The sequence below is a fragment of the Thunnus thynnus genome, chromosome 16, assembly GCF_963924715.1.
Source record: "Thunnus thynnus chromosome 16, fThuThy2.1, whole genome shotgun sequence".
Lineage (NCBI taxonomy): Eukaryota > Metazoa > Chordata > Actinopteri > Scombriformes > Scombridae > Thunnus > Thunnus thynnus.
This window is the reverse complement of record NC_089532.1, coordinates 27,012,340-27,033,570: the sequence shown is the minus strand read 5'-3', so window position 1 is coordinate 27,033,570 and position 21,231 is coordinate 27,012,340. Positions and strand designations below refer to the sequence as shown.

At 40.1% G+C, this 21,231-nt stretch overlaps 2 protein-coding genes across 5 annotated transcripts; both read left to right on the top strand.

The window, feature by feature from the left end:
• Positions 1–501: 501 nt before the first annotated feature.
• On the top strand, positions 502–8,135 carry LOC137200024 (homeodomain-interacting protein kinase 1-like). Its single transcript, XM_067614697.1, has 14 exons — positions 502–1,925; positions 2,140–2,357; positions 2,708–2,893; positions 3,000–3,181; positions 3,375–3,498; positions 3,769–3,879; positions 3,998–4,084; positions 4,196–4,347; positions 4,769–4,870; positions 5,329–5,430; positions 6,327–6,389; positions 6,530–6,721; positions 6,846–6,934; positions 7,019–8,135. The coding sequence occupies exons 2-14, from the start codon at positions 2,157–2,159 to the stop codon at positions 7,150–7,152; spliced, it is 1,725 nt and encodes a 574-aa protein (XP_067470798.1). The 5' UTR covers positions 502–1,925; positions 2,140–2,156; the 3' UTR covers positions 7,153–8,135.
• A 1,384-nt stretch (positions 8,136–9,519) lies between these two features.
• Positions 9,520–16,040, top strand: LOC137200002 (homeodomain-interacting protein kinase 1-like). Of its 4 annotated transcripts, XM_067614664.1 has the most exons (16): positions 9,520–9,610; positions 9,722–9,835; positions 10,703–10,788; positions 11,003–11,220; positions 11,571–11,756; positions 11,863–12,044; positions 12,235–12,358; positions 12,629–12,739; positions 12,858–12,944; positions 13,056–13,207; positions 13,610–13,711; positions 14,625–14,687; positions 14,828–15,019; positions 15,117–15,205; positions 15,290–15,424; positions 15,854–16,040. In XM_067614664.1, exons 4-15 carry the CDS (start codon positions 11,020–11,022, stop codon positions 15,421–15,423), a joined length of 1,623 nt encoding a protein of 540 aa, XP_067470765.1. In that variant the 5' UTR covers positions 9,520–9,610; positions 9,722–9,835; positions 10,703–10,788; positions 11,003–11,019; the 3' UTR covers position 15,424; positions 15,854–16,040. The 4 variants fall into 4 exon arrangements, with proteins under 4 accessions (XP_067470765.1, XP_067470762.1, XP_067470764.1 ...); XM_067614661.1 differs by having other exon boundaries at positions 15,290–16,040; XM_067614663.1 differs by lacking the exon at positions 10,703–10,788 and having other exon boundaries at positions 15,290–16,040.
• Positions 16,041–21,231: the final 5,191 nt, after the last annotated feature.

Here is a 21,231-nt window from a genome sequence, read left to right as displayed (position 1 = left end):
GTTCATTTAACCTGGGTAGTGTTGTGATTGGATGTTACCATTTCAGAATTATACAAAATTTAAAAAAGATGAAACAATGAAAACAGCCCTCTAGTGTAAAACTCTGAACATACATCATTCTACACAGTGAAGCTCAAACATCCAACTGTGGGGACAAGAAGAAAGCATGTTTTTGAGTGGAGGGGGACTTTAAAGCTGCACCAGGCCTGTACGTAAAGCCTTGTAAATCGTCTCCACACAGGAAGTTGACATCCTCTTGCAGAACGTCTGAGTAATGTAGTCCTCAAAAATTCAAACTTGAGTAAAGCAACTCATGTAGAAACCATAGGGAAAATGGCAATGGCCCTTTAAGGCTACATGTGCAGCTCAAAGTTGGAGGCAAGCAGTTACCAGCCTTTACCTCCATCTTAGATCCAAAAAAGGCAAGGTGGGAAAACAAATGTAGGTTGCTGCATTGCTAGCTGCTTGTGAATAATGTCCTACTGCTACGTACCCACCTGCAATCCTTATAAAAAGAGGGAGAGACAAACATTTGACATCACTTCCTTCAAGAGTCAAAACTTTGTCAACTTAGGTAATGAAAATAAGGAGGCATGTTGGTGTATAAAGGTCTAAATGGTCTAGCTAACCATGCTTGCTGATGGTTAGCTTGTTGTGGCTAACTTTAGTTGCCATTTTAACCTCTGTTGCTGCCGCTAGGAAAATATCTTGGAAAATCCCAGCTAGCATGTCTATGTGGGCCCAATATGGGTTAAATGCGGGCTACGTTGGTACCAGGTGGGCATGGGCTTGAACAAGGCAAATTGTGTGGGTCCCTCATGTCCATTCCATATAGGGTGACTGAATGGGCCCTTTCAGGGCTTCTAGTGGGCGGACAGCCCCTTTTTATTTGATTTACTTAATTGATATAGTAATCAAATTAATATTATGTTTGGGTGCTAGACAACAAATATTCATTCTATTTTATCATGACACTTTGTAATGTGTAATGTATATGTAAGGTATCTAACTAATCTAATCTAACTAATTAATATGCTAGTTAAGGCCATTTAACATTCGGACAAACTGTGGCACATTTACATTTTAATTTATGTTAGCTCCTGATAAATTCATTCAAATTAATACATATACAAATAGGTGACCAATTAATATATCAAACATTCAGGACACTAAAATATATAGGGATACAGAATAATACAAAATCACCGTTATTTTATTTATTTACAATGAGAACACAAAATCTGATTAATTAAAATTAAATGTAATTAAATATGTTTCAGTCACAAGTTTAAGTTTATGTATTGTGTTTCTGCATGTCCATGTTTATGTTTAGAATCTATGTGGTGTCATTTCTCAGCTTTCCCTGTGAATATGTGAAAAAGTGTGTCATGTTGTTTCATGACAAAATAAAACCAAACCAATGAAAATATGAATCCCCTCAGGACTGCCGGTGGATGTCTGAATCTAAAATTACAGTTTAATGCATCAATACTCTGTTTGTCAAAATAAACTATGAATATAAGACTTGAGCACACATTACTGGATATATATTGTTGAACCATACTAGTGTTTCCACATATTGCATTGACACCCCACGGCAACACACCTAATCTATGAATTTTTTATAATTGTATAACACTAAAAACTTTTATCGCAGAATGTATCTCAGAGTAGCTGATTCAAAACTTTATTTATATTTGAATTGAAGGTGATGATGTGTGGCCTTTAGAACTCATGTTAACTGAGTTACATCATCAATCATCAATCATCATTCCATCAAAGGAATTTGGTGATGATGTTGCGCATAAATTAGAATTCTGTGAGTTCTACTCATTTTACTTTGAGTGGTTGAAAGGACACCAACACTCGAATTATCAAGTAAGCGATCGTAAGAAGAGGACTGTAAATCGACTACTGTGATACAGGTAAGAAGCTCTTTCTGTCTCTTGGATGTAGCAACATTTCTGTTAGTATAAAGTAGCATAAAATGGAAATATTCCAGTAAAGTACAAGTATCTCAAAATTGTCCTTAAGTACAGCACTTGAGTAAATGTACTTAGTTACTTTCCACCACTAGAATTAACACACTGTTGTGGTCATTTACAGTGAACGAAAGTAACTTCTCCAATTTCTTTTCAGCTTTCTGAGAAAAAAAAATGGCAGAAAGAATATTGACGACAATCTCATCCATTACCCGTAATAAGGACCCCTTCGAACTCCCCGGAAAATATAAGTTCCTGAGGGTTCTGGGACAAGGCGGCTTTGGACTGGTGCTGAAATGTCTTAAGAAAGACACGAAAGACATTGTGGCTGTTAAGCTCCCCAAACACGACCACAACGATTCTGACATCAGGGAGGTAGGACACTTGATTGATTTTTGATGTTCACAGCTGTAAAAGAATTTGTACAGTAAGGGGTACACTGAGTATCCAGTATTAAATAAATTATATTTGGTAATTACAAGTGCAAAGAGGCAATTCTCTTCAGTTAGTGCTAAATAATACAGTAACAGGCACATCTATTGACAAGTATTTACTTTGTAAAGATATAGTGAATAATAATACAACTATCTGTAGTGAGAGTGAAGCACCATAGTATGATGCTCTGCCTTTCTAAACTGACCTCTTAGTCCAACTGTTTCCCCTGACTTTCATACAAGTTAACATATGAACTCTATGTAAACTAATCCTTTCAAACTTGTCTCCAGTTTTCTATGCTGCAGAACCTGATGCACCACAACTTGGACAAATGCAACATTGTCAAGTTTTATGATTGGTTTGAGGTGAAGAATGGAAAGGCGCTGGTCTTCGAGTCGTTGGACATCAGCTTAGACGAGTACATTCACTATAATCACCCGTTATGTCTGAGTAAAATCAGACTCATCATCCAACAGGTATGAATATGGTACCATTAGATAGCAAGTAAAGCACTGAACACTGTGTCAGTTTGAAAATGTGCTACATGCTCTTATCTTATATTACTGACCTTGTACTTTGCAGTTGGCCACAGCATTCGATGCACTCAAGAGAATCAGAGTGATCCATACCGATGTCAAACCAGACAACATTATGGTGGTGAATCGCTGGACAAATCCCCTCAGAGTCAAGCTGATAGACTTCGGCTTGGCCATCCCTGCAACTCAAACCAGGACGGGCATGAGATTGCAGACAGTTTTCTTCAGGTGAGGTCTATAGAGATACTGATTATTATTATACTGGAGTGAGTTTGTAGTCTTGCAGTTTTACTATTAGTAGCTGTGTGCTTTCTGTCTATACTTGTTGTTTATTTAGTTTATCCCTGTGCTAGATTGAATTTTAACACTTGAAATATGACAATGTTCCTCATTCTGTGTAACGCTTTTCTTCCACATTCAGGGCTCCGGAAATCATTTTGGGCCTTCCGTTTTCGGAGGCCATCGATATGTGGTCCCTGGGAGGTGTGCTGGCTGCCATGATCCTCGGCTATATACTGTTTCCTGGAAAAGATGAATATGAAGCAGTAAGTTACTAAGCTCAGTCGTCTTAGAACCACTGCTCTTCAGCAGTGGAGTTTAGCTAACGCTCAGTTGGTGATTCAAACCTGTGAGGGAAAATTAAGATTAAAATGGTCTTTGTTTAACATCAGTACCTCAGTAGAGAGTACTGTGATCAAGGTTATACATTAGACTGTACATTAGCTAAGAGAGGAGTTTTAGCGATAGTATTTAGACAGTGGAAGAAGTGGCATGCCTATTGCATATCTTATTGTGATGCTGTGTTTTATCTCCAGCTGCGATTCATGACTCAACTCCTGGGTCAGCCGGCGGACGATCTTCTGAGGAAGGGAAGGAAAACAGACTTTTTTTTCAATAAGACTGACACCAACAGCTGGAGGCTAATGGTACCACAACAATTCATCTTTACTAATCTCTTCTCTAATTAAGATGACGTATTTCAGCCTTCCAACATTTAACAGTTAATCAGTTAGATTTATTGCCATATATTGAACCTTCTTTTAGACACCTGAGGAGTACTGGGGGAAGGATTCTCAGTCTTACGTAGACCGCAGGATGTACAAATATGCCTCTCTGGATTACCTGAAACAGGTAAGTGTTAAGTAGGTGGTAGCTGTCATTGTTACTGTCAGTTGATGTCTTTTAATGAATCATGAGGACGAGTTAACTGATGGTGGATTTGACCATTGTTTCCTAAACTAGATTCGTCGGGAGGATAAATTGGATGAAGCTGCGGAACGGGAGAAATGCATTGAGCTTTTGAAGGGCATGCTCAAAATAGATGAGGCTGAGAGGATTACCCCCAGTGAAGTCCTCACCCATCCCTTCATTGCACAGGGCTGCAACAACTCTTGGTAAATATGTGTGTGTGTGTGTGTGTGTGTGTGTGTGTGTGTGTGTGTGTGTGTGTGTCTGGTCTATCATAGGCTACTTTTTGGGTCACATTTCAGACTTAAGACCAGTTAATTGGGGATGGCTTGTGGAAAAAGCTAATTTTTGGGTCAGTAGTTATGGTTAGTGTTAGGGTAAGTCTCCAGGAAATTAATGTAGGTCTATGTAATGTTGTAATAACGTAATGTAAAAGTGACCATGACCTGATATGTGTGTGTGTGTGCTGAGATATTGGTAGTGATTTGAGTATATGTTATCAGACAACAGTAAGTGTCAGTGATAGTTTATAATTTGATCATTAATAGATGTGCATACTTGCTTATTGTGGGGGTAAGTTCTGTTTCCTGGCCATCAATGTAACAGTGAATGTTTGTCTTTTGATAGCAATGAAGCTCCAGAGGCAGCAGCTGCTCAACCCAGCCAGACCCAGACCCAGACCCAGACCGAGTCCGAAGTGCCAACAGAGAGGACCACAGCAGATGAGAGGTAGGTGTTAACTCATCCTTGTCTTCTTTGGAGGAGTGTGTGGTACAGAGGCCACACTTCCTGCTTTTATTAGATTCAATCCTCCTTTTGGCTGACCTTTTGTCATAGGCTACTTTTTGGGTCACATTTCAGACTTAAGACCAGTTAATTGGGGATGGCTTGTGGAAAAATCTAATTTTTGGGTCAGTAGTTATGGTTAGTAGTTAGGGTAAGTCTCCAGGAAATTAATGTAGGTCTATGTAATGTTGTAATAACGTAATGTAAAAGTGACCATGACCTGATATGTGTGTGTGTGTGCTGAGATATTGGTAGTGATTTGAGTATATGTTATCAGACAACAGTAAGTGTCAGTGATAGTTTATAATTTGATCATTAATAGATGTGCATACTTGCTTATTGTGGGGGTAAGTTCTGTTTCCTGGCCATCAATGTAACAGTGAATGTTTGTCTTTTGATAGCAATGAAGCTCCAGAGGCAGCAGCTGCTCAACCCAGCCAGACCCAGACCCAGACCCAGACCGAGTCCGAAGTGCCAACAGAGAGGACCACAGCAGATGAGAGGTAGGTGTTAACTCATCCTTGTCTTCTTTAGAGGAGTGTGTGGTACAGAGGCCACACTTCCTGCTTTTATTAGATTCAAACCTCCTTTTGGCTCAACACAAACTCATAGTACTCTCTTTGACAAAAAAAAAAAAAAAATCTTTGAAAAAAACTGCATTTACAACTCCAAAGCAGGTTTTCAGGAAGAATCCAAACACTGAGCCTAAAACTCTGTTGTGTTAGTAGCTCACAATTATCTGAAGTTTACACTGTAAAAACCTCCAGGGTTTCAAAACTAAGAATCCTGTTTATTTTCTGCATGGAAAACAGAGTAATTTATCACTGTATGCAAAAAGCTAATAGTTAACAGCTCACTAACTGACTAACTTTAGCAACAGTAAGTTTAGCGTTAAGTTGGACAGTTCTGTTTTTCTCACTTCACTAATATTAAAATGCTAATGTTAGTTACAAACATCTTTATATCAGACTAAGGATGGTCAGATTTTCCCAGTAGTACTTTCTGTTGGACTTTCAAACTGACTGGCTTCTCTACCGTAGAAATGGCAGCTGAGGCTCATGGGTATTGTAGTGTGTAAAGCCATTCGCCATACCAAACTGACTGGAGAACGAGGCTTCTCAGAAACAAAGCAATAATAATTCAAAATGATTTAATGATTTAATATAAAGCTATAGTTAGGGGTAAATGACCCAGGAGAATTTGTGTCGAGGAACACTGAAGATTTTATTCAAAGACAAACTTTGAAATGGGAATTTACGCGACTAACAAATACTTGTGGGACCAGCAGCTTACCAACTTCATTTGTGACCTTTATGATGAAAATACAGGATGAATTTTCATCCTGAGGCACTACTTACTACTGACTCTGTGATTAACTTCATGTGTATTCATTCACCAGCACACGTGGAGCCCTCAGTTTAACTTCCACGCAGCGGCCGTTGAGTCAGGAGAGCGCAATCAGGTAAGATGATTTCCTCTGGTCATCAACTCATCCCTCAGGTAGAGGAGAGACATTTCTTTCATGACACAAACAGAGATAATATCCTAACTGTGTGTTTGTGTGTTTACTTTGGTGACTCACGTGAATAACACGTCGAGAAGTGAGGTGCTATCTTCAGCCAGTGAGCACCCTGTTTGCGTCCCTCCTGCCCCATCTCTGATGGATGAAGCCACCAGCATCCACCCAGACCACCACACTCGCTCTCCAAAAATTTCACGGACGGTTGTCATTATGGTTCGTCCCGCCACAGCCGAGAACACCGTGACACTGGAGAGTGAGGAGAGTGACACCAGGTGAGATGATTTCCTCCGGTCATGATACTCAATAAATGCATGTTTTGTATGTTATGACAATAGCAGGAATAACACACTAACTATGTATGTGTGTGTGTGTGTGTGTGTGTGTGTGTGTGTTTAGTTCGCAGTCTTGGATGTCAGAGTCTTCACTGGAAGTCAGTGACAGTGACAGTGACATGTCTTGGACATCTGAGGACTCCACCTCATCTGGTAAGAAACAGTCACCTCCCCTTGTGTTTGAATCATTGTTCATTCAAAGGATGGTTGAGGTATTTAATGTCCTTTGACTTTCAGACGACTGCGGGACCACAGAGGAGGAAGACAAAAAGATGAAGAAGAAGAAGAAGAAGAACTGCTTCCGGCGCTTCTTCTCTTGGATGAAGAAAAACTTTTGCTGCTGCTGCACCGGTGTCCAAGAGGACGATTAAGGTAAGAAGGGAGGATCTGTGAAGGTTTTTATAACATGATTTTCTATAAAAACCTTCACAGATCTTCAAGGTAAGTTGGACACTCTAAATTGTACAGGAAGTATTCAGTGAAGAAAATACTGACATGTAATTTTACAAATGTGTCTCGTGGCTTTTATGGTGGCTTTCATCATCTTCCAGATTTGGTCCAGGGGGCAGACACCCTCTCTACGTTTAAGAGTAGGCATAAAACTTTCCTTTTTGACAAAGCTTATAGTTAGGGCCGGCCAGACTCACCTTGGATCAGCCCTTAGTTATGCTGCTATAGGCCTAGACTGCCAGGGAACTTCCCATGATGCATTGAGCTCCACTCTCCTCCTCCTCCTACTCTCCATCTGTATTCATTCATGTACCATTAATGCATGTTACTAACTTTGCTTCTTCCTTGCAGTTTTTTGTGCTTTCTCATCTTGCAGGAAACCATGGGTTGCAGGCCAAGCCTTCGCGGTCCTTCGCAGTCCTGTTAGTGTCCTTCCCTGGCTATTGCTGTTGTTATTGTTATTGTTATTGTTATTGTTATGTTGTTTTGTTGTTGTTTGTCAATGATGCTGTCAAAAATAAAAATTTCAATGTTTAATTAAAAATCAGAGTAACTTCCTTTGTTAAGGGGAACGCTGTAGGTAGAATAGGCAGAGTCTCATGTGATGTAACATTATGTTACATATACAGTTGATAAGTAGATCTATGAGGGAAGCAGCTCTGTCTGATACTTTACAAGCTGTTATAATCACATCAGACTCTTTAAGATATGATGGTGCCTGACCATTAAGGGCTTTGTAGGTGAGGAGAAGGATTTTAAATGCTATTCTGGATTTTATATGGATCCAGTACAGAGAAGCTAAAATGGGGGAAATATGATCTCTTTTACTAGTTTTTGTCAGTATACATGCAGCTGCATTCTGGACCAGCTGGAGAGTTTTTAGAGACTTGTTGGGGCAGCCTGATAATGAGGAATTACAATAATCCAGCCTAGAAGTACCAAATGCGTGGACTAGTTTTCATTATCACACCAATTTTTAAGACAAGAGATCCGTCTGAGTTAACCAACTGAGTTAGCGATTAGCATCCATCTAATAATATCAAAGGTGGTAAAAAAGTGGTGGCAAAGAGGAGTTTACAAACGGCTTGAACATGATCATCATTCTCTGAATCTAATGCAGTTTGGTTTTAGAGTACACCACTCAACAGAATCAGCAAATTCCTATTTTGTTGAACAAATGAAATGCATGTCGGATAAAGGGGGTTGGAGCCATATTTATAGATTTGAATGAAGCATTTGACACAGTCAATCATTAGGTGCTATTATCTAAATCATCAACTCATAATGTATCTGAAAAAAATATTGAGTGGGTGGCATCATATTTGAAATTTATGTTGCTGAAGCTTTAAGACTTCGATTTCAAGGAGCAATTTTCTTTTCTCAAGTTTGAGAATTTGGTATTCTTTGTCAAGCACCATGGACAGAGTTGCAGTGGTTCCCTCTGACGCTGAAGGGCAGACCTCTCAGCTCGGACCGGCTGCAGCTGACTCTGGTTCCCCTTCTCCCATCCTCTCCCCTCTCTGATCACCTGGTTCTCTCTCTCCTGGTCTCTGCTTCTCCTCCTCTGTTGTCTCATTCCAAGACAGGGTCGCTAAGAAAAATAAAAAGAAAAGCACTACTTCATTCTCGCGTCTCACATTATTGCTTTTGTTAACATGTAATTTGCATCCTCGTAAACTGTTAAATCATTAGCTAGCTAGCTAGCAGCTCAACATTAGCATACCAAAACCACACAGTAAAACTTTTTTTTTCTTTTGACTGATGTCACCAAAACATTGTCATTATTGGCCTAATGTTACCTGTTTTCTCTTGGGTGTCACTGGCCTCCGTCTCTCCCTTTTCAGTCAGCGGGCTGCTGACATTTCTGTCTTTGCATCTTGTACCACGTTTTTATCTTTTTAGAACGTCTTTGATGCTCCTTTCAACTGTGGGATTAACACTGTTCACTGTCGCTTCCATTTTATTGTTACACTCTTCGTTAAATTTTCCAAGTAAAATGTCCTTGTAACTGTTGAATTCCTCCAAAAGACACATATTTTCTGCTGGGGTAAACGGAGCTCAGTGGTTGGATGCAGTCACTCGGTCGGCCATTTTTTTTAATTTGAAAAATGTCTTAATTTACCCAGAATTCATTGTACCGAAATCCTGTTAAAAATAGTCAAGAACTAAACTGCTTCATGCGACAGATGAATTTAGATGTCAATCTGAAGTGTGACTATCTGTTGTATCTAAACTGTAGTCAAAGTCTATCTTTGTGAAACTGGCTCTGGGCACCAGGTCGCAGGACCTCAGACACCTGAGGAGTACTGGGGGAAATATCATCAGCCTCACATTGACCACAGGAAGTACAAATATCCCTCTCTGGATTACCTGAAACGGGTAAGTGTTAAGTAGGTGGTAGCTGTCACTGTTACTGTCAGTTGATGTCTTTTAATGAATCATGAGGACGAGTTGACTGATGGTGGATTTGACCATTGTTTCCTAAACTAGATTCATCGGGAGGATAGATGCAATGAAGCCGATGATTGGGAGAAATGTACTGAGCTTTTGAAGGCCATAAGATGGAACCCAGCTAAAAACAGCTCATCTAGTGGCTAGCAAAAGGTATTCTGGGAAAGGTAGAAAATCAGTGAATGTAGTCAAGATATGCTCCGTGACGTGGAAATAAATTACAAAGTCAATTACAGTGCATATTTGGGAAATAACACACCGAATATCACAAATGGATGACTCACAAGTGTAGTAAGACATAAAGTCATAAAGTCATAGGTGACCAATTATAATTTCAAACATTCAGGACACTAAAATATATAGGGATACAGAATAATACAAAATCACCGTTATTTTATTTATTTACAATGAGAACACAAAATCTGATTAATTAAAATTAAATGTAATTAAATATGTTTCAGTCACAAGTTTAAGTTTATGTATTGTGTTTCTGCATGTCCATGTTTATGTTTAGAATCTATGTGGTGTCATTTCTCAGCTTTCCCTGTGAATATGTGAAAAAGTGTGTCATGTTGTTTCATGACAAAATAAAACCAAACCAATGAAAATATGAATCCCCTCAGGACTGCCGGTGGATGTCTGAATCTAAAATTACAGTTTAATGCATCAATACTCTGTTTGTCAAAATAAACTATGAATATAAGACTTGAGCACACATTACTGGATATATATTGTTGAACCATACTAGTGTTTCCACATATTGCATTGACACCCCACAGCAACACACCTAATCTATGATTTTTTTATAATTGTATAACACTAAAAACTTTTATTGCAGAATGTATCTCAGAGTAGCTGATTCAAAACTTTATTTATATTTGAATTGAAGGTGATGATGTGTGGCCTTTAGAACTCATGTTAACTGAGTTACATCATCAATCATCAATCATCATTCCATCAAAGGAATTTGGTGATGATGTTGCGCATAAATTAGAATTCTGTGAGTTCTACTCATTTTAGTTTGAGTGGTTGAAAGGACACCAACACTCGAATTATCAAGTAAGCGATCGTAAGAAGAGGACTGTAAATCGACTACTGTGATACAGGTAAGAAGCTCTTTCTGTCTCTTGGATGTAGCAACATTTCTGTTAGTATAAAGTAGCATAAAATGGAAATATTCCAGTAAAGTACAAGTATCTCAAAATTGTCCTTAAGTACAGCACTTGAGTAAATGTACTTAGTTACTTTCCACCACTAGAATTAACACACTGTTGTGGTCATTTACAGTGAATGAAAGTAACTTCTCCAATTTCTTTTCAGCTTTCTGAGAAAAAAAAATGGCAGAAAGAATATTGACGACAATCTCATCCATTACCCGTAATAAGGACCCCTTCGAACTCCCCGGAAAATATAAGTTCCTGAGGGTTCTGGGACAAGGCGGCTTTGGACTGGTACTGAAATGTCTTAAGAAAGACACGAAAGACATTGTGGCTGTTAAGCTCCCCAAACACGACCACAACGATTCTGACATCAGGGAGGTAGGACACTTGATTGATTTTTGATGTTCACAGCTGTAAAAGAATTTGTACAGTAAGGGGTACACTGAGTATCCAGTATTAAGTAAATTATATTTGGTAATTACAAGTGCAAAGAGGCAATTCTCTTCAGTTAGTGCTAAATAATACAGTAACAGGCACATCTATTGACAAGTATTTACTTTGTAAAGATATAGTGAATAATAATACAACTATCTGTAGTGAGAGTGAAGCACCATAGTATGATGCTCTGCCTTTCTAAACTGACCTCTTAGTCCAACTGTTTCCCCTGACTTTCATACAAGTTAACATATGAACTCTATGTAAACTAATCCTTTCAAACTTGTCTCCAGTTTTCTATGCTGCAGAACCTGATGCACCACAACTTGGACAAATGCAACATTGTCAAGTTTTATGATTGGTTTGAGGTGAAGAATGGAAAGGCGCTGGTCTTCGAGTCGTTGGACATCAGCTTAGACAAGTACATTCACTATAATCACCCGTTATGTCTGAGTAAAATCAGACTCATCATCCAACAGGTATGAATATGGTACCATTAGATAGCAAGTAAAGCACTGAACACTGTGTCAGTTTGAAACTGTGCTACATGCTCTTATCTTATATTACTGACCTTGTACTTTGCAGTTGGCCACAGCATTCGATGCACTCAAGAGAATCAGAGTGATCCATACCGATGTCAAACCAGACAACATTATGGTGGTGAATCGCTGGACAAATCCCCTCAGAGTCAAGCTGATAGACTTCGGCTTGGCCATCCCTGCAACTCAAACCAGGACGGGCATGAGATTGCAGACAGTTTTCTTCAGGTGAGGTCTATAGAGATACTGATTATTATTATACTGGAGTGAGTTTGTAGTCTTGCAGTTTTACTATTAGTAGCTGTGTGCTTTCTGTCTATACTTGTTTATTTAGTTTATCCCTGTGCTAGATTGTATTTTAACACTTGAAATATGACAATGTTCCTCATTCTGTGTAACGCTTTTCTTCCACATTCAGGGCTCCGGAAATCATTTTGGGCCTTCCGTTTTCGGAGGCCATCGATATGTGGTCACTGGGAGGTGTGCTGGCTGCCATGATCCTCGGCTATATACTGTTTCCTGGAAAAGATGAATATGAAGCAGTAAGTTACTAAGCTCAGTCGTCTTAGAACCACTGCTCTTCAGCAGTGGAGTTTAGCTAACGCTCAGTTGGTGATTCAAACCTGTGAGGGAAAATTAAGATTAAAATGGTCTTTGTTTAACATCAGTACCTCAGTAGAAAGTACTGTGATCAAGGTTATACATTAGACTGTACATTAGCTAAGAGAGGAGTTTTAGCGATAGTATTTAGACAGTGGAAGAAGTGGCATGCCTATTGCATATCTTATTGTGATGCTGTGTTTTATCTCCAGCTGCGATTCATGACTCAACTCCTGGGTCAGCCGGCGGACGATCTTCTGAGGAAGGGAAGGAAAACAGACTTTTTTTTCAATAAGACTGACACCAACAGCTGGAGGCTAATGGTACCACAACAATTCATCTTTACTAATCTCTTCTCTAATTAAGATGACGTATTTCAGCCTTCCAACATTTAACAGTTAATCAGTTAGATTTATTGCCATATATTGAACCTTCTTTTAGACACCTGAGGAGTACTGGGGGAAGGATTCTCAGTCTTACGTAGACCGCAGGATGTACAAATATGCCTCTCTGGATTACCTGAAACAGGTAAGTGTTAAGTAGGTGGTAGCTGTCATTGTTACTGTCAGTTGATGTCTTTTAATGAATCATGAGGACGAGTTAACTGATGGTGGATTTGACCATTGTTTCCTAAACTAGATTCGTCGGGAGGATAAATTGGATGAAGCTGCGGAACTGGAGAAATGCATTGAGCTTTTGAAGGGCATGCTCAAACTAGATGAGGCTGAGAGGATTACCCCCAGTGAAGTCCTCACCCATCCCTTCATTGCACAGGGCTGCAACAACTCTTGGTAAATATGTGTGTGTGTGTGTGTGTGTGTGTGTGTGTCTGGTCTGTCATAGGCTACTTTTTGGGTCACATTTCAGACTTAAGACCAGTTAATTGGGGATGGCTTGTGGAAAAAGCTAATTTTTGGGTCAGTAGTTATGGTTAGTAGTTAGGGTAAGTCTCCAGGAAATTAATGTAGGTCTATGTAATGTTGTAATAACGTAATGTAAAAGTGACCATGACCTGATATGTGTGTGTGTGTGCTGAGATATTGGTAGTGATTTGAGTATATGTTATCAGACAACAGTAAGTGTCAGTGATAGTTTATAATTTGATCATTAATAGATGTGCATACTTGCTTATTGTGGGGGTAAGTTCTGTTTCCTGGCCATCAATGTAACAGTGAATGTTTGTCTTTTGATAGCAATGAAGCTCCAGAGGCAGCAGCTGCTCAACCCAGCCAGACCCAGACCCAGACCCAGACCGAGTCCGAAGTGCCAACAGAGAGGACCACAGCAGATGAGAGGTAGGTGTTAACTCATCCTTGTCTTCTTTAGAGGAGTGTGTGGTACAGAGGCCACACTTCCTGCTTTTATTAGATTCAATCCTCCTTTTGGCGCAACACAAACTCATAGTACTCTCTTTGACAAAAAAAAAAAAAAAATCTTTGAAAAAAACTGCATTTACAACTCCAAAGCAGGTTTTCAGGAAGAATCCAAACACTGAGCCTAAAACTCTGTTGTGTTAGCAGCTCACAATTATCTGAAGTTTACACTGTAAAAACCTCCAGGGTTTCAAAACTAAGAATCCTGTTTATTTTCTGCATGGAAAACAGAGTAATTTATCACTGTATGCAAAAAGCTAATAGTTAACAGCTCACTAACTGACTAACTTTAGCAACAGTAAGTTTAGCGTTAAGTTGGACAGTTCTGTTTTTCTCACTTCACTAATATTAAAATGCTAATGTTAGTTACAAACATCTTTATATCAGACTAAGGATGGTCAGATTTTCCCAGTAGTACTTTCTGTGTGGACTGAACTCTGCAGTTGGACTTTCAAACTGACTGGCTTCTCTACTGTAGAAATGGCAGCTGAGGCTCATGGGTATTATAGTGTGTAAAGCCATTCGCCATACCAAACTGACTGGAGAACGAGGCTTCTCAGAAACAAAGCAATAATAATTCAAAATGATTTAATGATTTAATATAAAGCTATAGTTAGAGGTAAATGACCCAGGAGAATTTGTGTCGAGGAACACTGAAGATTTTATTCAAAGACAAACTTTGAAATGGGAATTTACGCGACTAACAAATACTTGTGGGACCAGCAGCTTACCAACTTCATTTGTGACCTTTATGATGAAAATACAGGATGAATTTTCATCCTGAGGCAGCTTACTACTGACTCTGTGATTAACTTCATGTGTATTCATTCACCAGCACACGTGGAGCCCTCAGTTTAACTTCCACGCAGCGGCCGTTGAGTCAGGAGAGCGCAATCAGGTAAGATGATTTCCTCTGGTCATCAACTCATCCCTCAGGTAGAGGAGAGACATTTCTTTCATGACACAAACAGAGATAATATCCTAACTGTGTGTTTGTGTGTTTACTTTGGTGACTCACGTGAATAACACGTCGAGAAGTGAGGTGCTATCTTCAGCCAGTGAGCACCCTGTTTGCGTCCCTCCTGCCCCATCTCTGATGGATGAAGCCACCAGCATCCACCCAGACCACCACACTCGCTCTCCAAAAATTTCACGGACGGTTGTCATTATGGTTCGTCCCGCCACAGCCGAGAACACCGTGACACTGGAGAGTGAGGAGAGTGACACCAGGTGAGATGATTTCCTCCGGTCATGATACTCAATAAATGCATGTTTTGTATGTTATGACAATAACAGGAATCACACACTAACTATGTATGTATGTTAGTTCGCAGTCTTGGATGTCAGAGTCTTCACTGGAAGTCAGTGACAGTGACAGTGACATGTCTTGGACATCTGAGGACTCCACCTCATCTGGTAAGAAACAGTCACCTCCCCTTGTGTTTGAATCATTGTTCATTCAAAGGATGGTTGAGGTATTTAATGTCCTTTGACTTTCAGATGACTCCAGGACCACAGAGGAGGAAGACAAAAAGATGAAGAAGAAGAAGAAGAAGAACTGCTTCCGGCGCTTCTTCTCTTGGATGAAGAAAAACTTTTGCTGCTGCTGCACCGGTGTCCAAGAGGACGATTAAGGTAAGAAGGGAGGATCTGTGAAGGTTTTTATAACATGATTTTCTATAAAAACCTTCACATATCTTCAAGTTAAGTTGGACACTCTAAATTGTATAGGAAGTATTCAGTGAAGAAAATACTGACATGTAATTTTACAAATGTGTCTCGTGGCTTTTATGGTGGCTTTCATCATCTTCCAGATTTGGTCCAGGGGGCAGACACCCTCTCTACGTTTAAGAGTAGGCATAAAACTTTCCTTTTTGACAAAGCTTATAGTTAGGGCCGGCCAGGCTCACCTTGGATCAGCCCTTAGTTATGCTGCTATAGGCCTAGACTGCCAGGGAACTTCCCATGATGCATTGAGCTCCACTCTCCTCCTCCTCCTACTCTCCATCTGTATTCATTCATGTACCATTAATGCATGTTACTAACTTTGCTTCTTCCTTGCAGTTTTTTGTGCTTTCTCATCTTGCAGGAAACCATGGGTTGCAGGCCGAGCCTTCGCGGTCCTTCGCAGTCCTGTTAGTGTCCTTCCCTGGCTATTGCTGTTGTTATTGATATTGTTATTGTTATGTTGTTTTGTTGTTGTTTGTCAATGATGCTGTCAAAAATAAAAATTTCAATGTTTAATTAAAAATCAGAGTAACTTCCTTTGTTAAGGGGAACGCTGTAGGTAGAATAGGCAGAGTCTCATGTGATGTAACATTATGTTACATATACAGTTGATAAGTAGATCTATGAGGGAAGCAGCTCTGTCTGATACTTTACAAGCTGTTATAATCACATCAGACTCTTTAAGATATGATGGTGCCTGACCATTGAGGGCTTTGTAGGTGAGGAGAAGGATTTTAAATGCTATTCTGGATTTTATATGGATCCAGTACAGAGAAGCTAAAATGGGGGAAATATGATCCCTTTTACTAGTTTTTGTCAGTATACATGCAGCTGCATTCTGGACCAGCTGGAGAGTTTTTAGAGACTTGTTGGGGCAGCCTGATAATAAGGAATTACAATAATCCAGCCTAGAAGTACCAAATGCGTGGACTAGTTTTCATTATCACACCAATTTTTAAGACAAGAGATCCGTCTGAGTTAACCAACTGAGTTAGCAATTAGCATCCATCTAATAATATCAAAGGTGGTAAAAAAGTGGTGGCAAAGAGGAGTTTACAAACGGCTTGAACATGATCATCATTCTCTGAATCTAATGCAGTTTGGTTTTAGAGTACACCACTCAACAGAATCAGCAAATTCCTATTTTGTTGAACAAATGAAATGCATGTCGGATAAAGGGGGTTGGAGCCATATTTATAGATTTGAATGAAGCATTTGACACAGTCAATCATTAGGTGCTATTATCTAAATCATCAACTCATAATGTATCTGAAAAAACTATTGAGTGGGTGGCATCATATTTGAAATTTATGTTGCTGAAGCTTTAAGACTTCGATTTCAAGGAGCAATTTTCTTTTCTCAAGTTTGAGAATTTGGTATTCTTTGTCAAGCACCATGGACAGAGTTGCGGTGGTTCCCTCTGACGCTGAAGGGCAGACCTCTCAGCTCGGACCGGCTGCAGCTGACTCTGGTTCCCCTTCTCCCATCCTCTCCCCTCTCTGATCACCTGGTTCTCTTTCTCCTGGTCTCTGCTTCTCCTCCTCTGTTGTCTCATTCCAAGACAGGGTCGCTAAGAAAAATAAAAAGAAAAGCACTACTTCATTCTCGCGTCTCACATTATTGCTTTTGTTAACATGTAATTTGCATCCTCGTAAACTGTTAAATTATTAGCTAGCTAGCTAGCAGCTCAACATTAGCATACCAAGACCACACAGTAAAACTTTTTTTTCTCTTTTGACTGATGTCACCAAAACATTGTCATTATCGGCCTAATGTTACCTGTTTTCTCTTGGGTGTCACTGGCCTCCGTCTCTCCCTTTTCAGTCGGCGGGCTGCTGACATTTCTGTCTTTGCATCTTGTACCACGTTTTTATCTTTTTAGAACGTCTTTGATGCTCCTCTCAACTGTGGGATTAACACTGTTCACTGTCGCTTCCATTTTATTGTTACACTCTTCGTTAAATTTTCCAAGTAAAATGTCCTTGTAACTGTTGAATTCCTCCAAAAAAACACATATTTTCTGCTGGGGTAAACGGAGCTCAGTGGTTGGATGCAGTCACTCGGTCAGCCATTTTTTTTAAATTTGAAAAATGTCTTAATTTACCCAGAATTCATTGTACCGAAATCCTGTTAAAAATAGTCAAGAACTAAACTGCTTTATGCGACGGATGAATTTAGATGTCAATCTGAAGTGTGACTATCTGTTGTATCTAAACTGTAGTCAAAGTCTATCTTTGTGAAACTGGCTCTGGGCACCAGGCCGCAGGACCTCAGACACCTGAGGAGTACTGGGGGAAATATCATCAGCCTCACATTGACCACAGGAAGTACAAATATCCCTCTCTGGATTACCTGAAATGGGTAAGTGTTAAGTAGGTGGTAGCTGTCATTGTTACTGTCAGTTGATGTCTTTTAATGAATCATGAGGACGAGTTGACTGATGGTGGATTTGACCATTGTTTCCTAAACTAGATTCATCGGGAGGATAGATGCGATGAAGCCAATGATTGGGAGAAATGTACTGAGCTTTTGAAGGCCATAAGATGGAACCCAGCTGAAAACAGCTCATCTAGTGGCTAGCAAAAGGTATTCTGGGAAAGGTAGAAAATCAGTGAATGTAGTCAAGATATGCTCCGCGACGTGGAAATAAATTACAAAGTCAATTACAGTGCATATTTGGGAAATAACACACCGAATATCACAAATGGATGACTCACAAGTGTAGTAAGACATAAAGTCATAATAAAGACTCAAAAAGAGCATATGTAGCCTACTATAGCAAGTGTTGTATTCTCCACTGTTGAAGGCATGCCTAAGTGCTGACAGCGTGTCACATAGATATTAAATATAGATGTCTGTAATGTTCAGTTGGACTGAATAGAGGGTTTCTCTTTTTTCAACCAGCATCAATGTATTGATAGCTAGTGACAGAAGAGAAAAGAGAACTGAATTGAACAGAATTCAAAACTGAAACTTTTGATAAGAGAAATGAATATAGCACAGACAAGCTAATAAACTGATTACAACACATAGCCTAAGTGAGATAATGTACAGTAAGGTGGTCACTGTAAGAAAAGTGACTTATAAGTTGGTTACAGATCATCTGTGGCTCACTGTTATAGAACTGTAACCACAGAAAGGATTTGCTTTGTTCAGCAATTTTTTGCCAAGCCACTCCCTTGCCTTGTTAATTGCGGCAGTATTGCCCATTTTGGTGATGACCCCTTTATAGTCTTCATATAGTTTATCAGCAGGTTTTTTCTGCAGCTGAGTTTTCTTTCCTTCTTTTCTTCTTCTTTTTGACAATCGACTGTTCTGGGCAGCTTATGTACTCCGTGCACATGTACACTGCAAGCTTATTTAAGCCTGGCTAGAATTAGTGTTGACTAGACACAGCTAGATTGTGTTAGTGGAACAGCTTGAGCCTCAAGTGAAAGTTGATGTTAATTCTAGACAGGCTTTTTCAAGTAAACACAGCTTTCTTTAGCTGCATTCATGGAATACCCTTCAGATGTTCTCCTGATGTACCAGCAATCAGACTTTCTCTGAATTAATAAAAAATAGCACTGCAAAACTAAATTCTTTATTGTTATGACCAACCAATCAGAATCCAGTATTGAAGAGAGCTGTATTACAATAACCTAAGCTGAAACAGCTCGGGCATCAGGAGCGACTTTGACTCTATCACAGTGAATTGTGTACAAGGCTGTTGGTCAACAATGTGATGTGATGATGCTACCATGCTAGCCAGGCTGCAGCGTATTCCCCAGGGCAGTCCGCTGTCTGGAAGCCTCCATCAGCTCTAACAAATGAGCCTCTCTGCTGGGCAGGTGGCTGCATCTCCTCCACCTCCTCCCTCTTCTCCTTGGTGAGAAATGATCCTGGAAAGGGCTAACCCCCCACCCCTGTCCCCCTTCTCCTCCTCCTTCTCTCTTCTTCCACTTCGGCTGCCCCTGACTTTGCTCGCCTCCACCCAACCACCAACATCCCCCCCCCCCCCCCCCCCCCCCCCCCACCCTTCCTCCATCTCCCCACATCCATTTGCAAATGATCTGGCTTGTCTGCATATTGTCAGTTGCAGCCGGCCCGGCCATTCATCACCTGTCGGCGACTCCCAGCGCCCTCCACACTTAATTGTTCCCTCTCTGACCTGGAGAATAGAGAATGATGCTCCCTCTCACTGAGGAGAGAGATGCAGAAAGGAAGAAAGAAAGAAAGACAGAAAGAAAGACAGTAGTGGCTATTAGATTTAAATCAGATGGCGATATGGCAACAACGCTGGTCACTCCTCTCTCTTTCCCTTTCTTTTTTCTCTCTCCATCTTTTCTGTGTTTCTAGGTCAGATCTGAAGAGAAGAGGAGAAGAAAGAAAAGGACAAGGAAAGGAGACAAGGACAGGAGGAAAAAACAGGAATCCTTGTTCATAAGTGCCAGTCCATTATAGTATATTTAATATAAAGGCCTCCTGTGAGTGTGTGTGGGTGGGTGTAGGGGGGGCACTTAGGGAGACCACATAAACATACACACACGTGTGCATGCATGAACGCACACACTCACACACACACACACACATACACAGGATTTATGGGCCCTAATCAGCATGCCATTTGCATCTATGTTCAGCTGGGTTGAGCACACGTGTCCCCCCATCTTGCTTCTCTTTCTTCTCCCTGCCTGAACATGTCTTCTTCTTTCCGTCTCTCTATCTCTCCCTCCATTTCTCTCATCTCTCCATCCCTGCTTTGTTGCTCCTTTCTCAGCCATTTCAGCCCATAGTCTGCCTTTAAACATGATCAAAATCAATTAGTTGAGGTCATTTGTTTCCCTAAATATGGACTTAAGACTTCATCCTAGCATATTAACCCGTAGAAAAGTATGGAGTTGAAACAAAATACATACATAGATAATGCACCCATAAAGAACCCATAATCTGAAGGAATGTCAAAATGTCATTGAAAAAACAACCCAAGATTCCTTCTTTTCTTCCCCATATTCCATTACCTGTACATTTTTCTGTCCATTTTCTGCAATGAATCCCCCTACCTGTGACCTCTGACCCCATCCAGTCACTCCGCTGCAACGCTCCCTGTGCATTAGCAAGGAAACAGCATTCATTATACATGCAGCAGTTTCACTGTTGCAAAATACTATTTCCAGTCGGCTAAAGTCTGATTAAAAATTAAATGTTGCTTGTCAAGGTGGAAAAGCAAACTCAGCCTGGACGCATGGATTCAGCACTGTGTGTTCAAGTGTATGTTATTGCACTTAATTTAGGTTTAAAAATTAAGATTTGGATAATAGTGAGGTTTATATTACTTCAGGATTGGGATTTAGGTTTAGGATTAAGATAAAGGAAAGGAATAGGTTTAGATTTAGAATAAGGTTTAAGGTCTCAGGTTGGGTTCAGTAACGTCAGGTCGTAGGGGGGCCTTCAGCCCTGCGTTAAGAAAATACAAGTTGGTATGGATGTGTTGTTTTAGGTACATTAGCATCCCCACTGCATCAACGGAGCTACAGAACACTAGCATACAATTGAAAGCAAGCCACAAGCCTCACATTAGCAAATGCGGCTGTGTATGTCACTGTAACAGCAACAGGGACATCCAGGGGACTACTTCCTGTTTCTATTTTAAGTTGGACTCAAAGTGTTTAAAATGATATCTGTGAGTTTTTCAGATACAGGGAGTGTGCGTTCTTAGCCCCAATAAATGTTCT

Coding starts and splice junctions, on each gene's coding strand:
- LOC137200024 (XM_067614697.1), top strand. CDS start 2,157: ATGGCAGAAAGAATATTGACGACAATCTCATCCATTACCCGTAATAAG. Junction 4,085..4,195: donor CTCTGGATTACCTGAAACAG/GTAAGTGTTAAG, acceptor TTCCTAAACTAG/ATTCGTCGGGAGGATAAATT. Junction 6,935..7,018: donor TGAGGACTCCACCTCATCTG/GTAAGAAACAGT, acceptor TTTGACTTTCAG/ACGACTGCGGGACCACAGAG.
- LOC137200002 (XM_067614663.1), top strand. CDS start 11,020: ATGGCAGAAAGAATATTGACGACAATCTCATCCATTACCCGTAATAAG. Junction 11,221..11,570: donor ACGATTCTGACATCAGGGAG/GTAGGACACTTG, acceptor ACTTGTCTCCAG/TTTTCTATGCTGCAGAACCT. Junction 12,359..12,628: donor GAAAAGATGAATATGAAGCA/GTAAGTTACTAA, acceptor TTTTATCTCCAG/CTGCGATTCATGACTCAACT.